The sequence below is a fragment of the Chlamydomonas reinhardtii genome, chromosome 3 (genome assembly GCF_000002595.2).
Source record: "Chlamydomonas reinhardtii strain CC-503 cw92 mt+ chromosome 3, whole genome shotgun sequence".
Classification (NCBI taxonomy): domain Eukaryota; kingdom Viridiplantae; phylum Chlorophyta; class Chlorophyceae; order Chlamydomonadales; family Chlamydomonadaceae; genus Chlamydomonas; species Chlamydomonas reinhardtii.
In genome coordinates, this window is record NC_057006.1 from 7,108,218 (window position 1) to 7,110,534 (window position 2,317).

General features: G+C 69.7%; 1 protein-coding gene across 1 annotated transcript in view; it reads left to right on the forward strand.

Moving 5' to 3' along the window:
- The window catches only part of CHLRE_03g208555v5 (uncharacterized protein), a 7,752-nt gene extending 5,492 nt beyond the window's left edge, over nucleotides 1–2,260 (forward strand). Inside the window, exons 3-4 of the mRNA XM_043061560.1 lie at nucleotides 113–1,486; nucleotides 1,718–2,260. Coding sequence (XP_042926434.1) covers nucleotides 113–1,486; nucleotides 1,718–2,202 — 1,859 coding nt within the window. The 3' untranslated portion in view covers nucleotides 2,203–2,260. The remainder of the gene's footprint in view (nucleotides 1–112; nucleotides 1,487–1,717) is intronic.
- Nucleotides 2,261–2,317: the final 57 nt, after the last annotated feature.

The following is a 2,317-nucleotide window of genomic DNA, read 5'->3' on the forward strand; positions in this document are numbered from 1 at the left end:
GGCAGGTTTGCGCACCTGACGGGCCCTTGCCCACACACGGGGGTGCCGTTTACCACCTGCGCCGTGACGCACCTGGGTGTGCCTCTGTCGTGGGACTCTGATGCGGCTGCAGCTGACCTGTTCACCCGGCGGGCTCGCGGCATGGCGTTTGTGGCGCGTCTGTGGGCTGCCCTGTCTCTGACCCTGGTTGGCCGTGTGCACATTGCGAAGAAGGTGCTGGCGGCGAAGCTGGCCTACCACTTCAGCTTCCTCAACCCATCGCCTGCGCAGCTGAAGGAACTCACCGACCTGGTGGACCACTTTGCTGCGCGCTCCGTGCACGCTGAGGATGCCAGCCTGGTGTCGCACGGGAACCCGCTCCTGCTGCCAAAGCGGGAGACGGCCTGTCTGCCGTACAAGGATGGGGGTGTCAACCATGTCGACCTGCCTGCGTTCCTGTCTGCCCTGCAAGCTAAGACTTTCGCCCTGCTTGCCCAGCCAGGCCGGCAACCCTGGAAGACGCTCACCCGGGCGCTGCTTACTCATGTGCGCCCGGACTCCGCCACCACGTGGGCGTGGGTGTACAGCGACGCGCCGGCGCCAGCGGGGCTGCCTGCCCGGCTGGCGGCCGCGGTCGGCCACGTGCGGAGCGCGGGCGTGGAACAGCATCCGCCGCAGCCAGCCACTCAGCCGCCAGCGGCGCCGCCACAGTGGCGGGTTAGCCTGGACCAGCTGTGGGTGGCTAACGCTGCGGGGGCTGTGTCCTACGTCCACTACACGGGGCGGCTCTTGGAGCCTGGGCCTGGCGTGCTGCCCCCGGCAGTGGATGGGGCGTGGCAGCCTGCCTGTGTGCTGCAGCACCGCAAGCCGCGGCACCTGTGGACCTTTGAAGAGCGGGCGGCGTACGATGCAGCATCACCAGGGGAACGGGCAGGGGCGTGGCCTCGGGCGCCGTACTTCCTGGCGCCGGAGGCTGGGGTGGTGGTGCACCCGGAGCACTGCCGGATTGCGGGTGTCAGCTTGGCGGACTACACGGTGCGGGACGTGCGGCGGGCCATCACCGCGGCCAACCCGGCCGCCCCTCTGGCTCCGGCCCGCCCCGCAGCCATGCCGTGCCCGGCGCCAGCACAGCAGGCGGGGGGTTCGGGGACCCAGCCGGCGGCACAGTCGCGGCTGGCGGAGCGGGAGGCGGAGTGGCAGCGTGCAGCGGCGCAGCTGACCACCACGGCGGCGCAGCACTTCCACAATAACCCGGTGGCTCTGGACCCCTGGCTCCACCGCACCTCCGCGGCAGCCGGGCAGCAGAACACGCCGGCGAGAACACTGCAGTCGTATGCGTCCCCGTCCCAGCAGTCGGGTGAGGGGCCGCGGCGTTCCGCGCGGCTGCAGGAGCAGGCGGCGGGCGGGGCGGGGCCTAGCACGGGGCCTGCCACGGCGGCGGCGGCAGCAGCGGCGGCGGTGGAGGGCGACCCTCGCATGCCGCCCCCGGATGCGTCCCTTCTGCGGGGTACGTGGCGGAGGCTGTGGGACAGCCACGCTAGTCGGGGGGCAAAGGTGCTGGTGTACCGGCTGCAACATGCTTACCTGCCTTGTGGGCTGTACAGGGCGGGCAAGGGCATTCGTCCACGGGTGACCACGGGGTGCGGGGGATTGGGGGCGCACTGTCCTCACCCCGCCTGCGGGCCACCTGGCCCGCGGGCGTGGGCCAGCCTGACGCACATCTTCCTGGAGTGTCCAGCTTATGCGCAGGCGAGGACGTGGCTGCAGCAGCTGTGGGCCTGCGTTGCGCCCCAGGCAGCGGCGCCGCCAGTGACGGACGCGGGCTTCATGCTGGGGGACCGCATGGGTATGTGGGCCTCAGGCCCGCGGGGGGCGGGCGCGCTGCTGTGGAGCACTTTGCGGGCCACCTTCTTGTACGCCGTCTGGTGTGCGTACTGGTCCCGCGAGCCTGCTAAGCAGACGTCGGAGCATGTGGTTCGGGAGGTGGTCAGCGAGCTGCGCAGGGTGATGCAGCTGCGTTTCACTGCCGCCACGCTAACCCCTGAAACCCTGTCGGCTCTGCCCACTCAGCTTCTCACCGCACAGCTCAAGGCGGCTAAGCTGGAGCACTTTGTTGCCATCTGGACGGCGGGTGGCGCGCTTTGTGAAGTGGAGGAGGTTCAGGGTGGGTCACCGAAGTTGCACTTGCGGCTGACGCTTGCATCACCTGTGCAGGCCCCCTAGGTTTCCTTTTGGGCGGCGTTTCTTTCCAGGCGCTGGCGTGGCGTATTATCGTCATCAGCTTATCTGGCGCCCCATGTGTCATAGCTCTGGCTGGCGTCGCAGCGCCTGGGCGGCT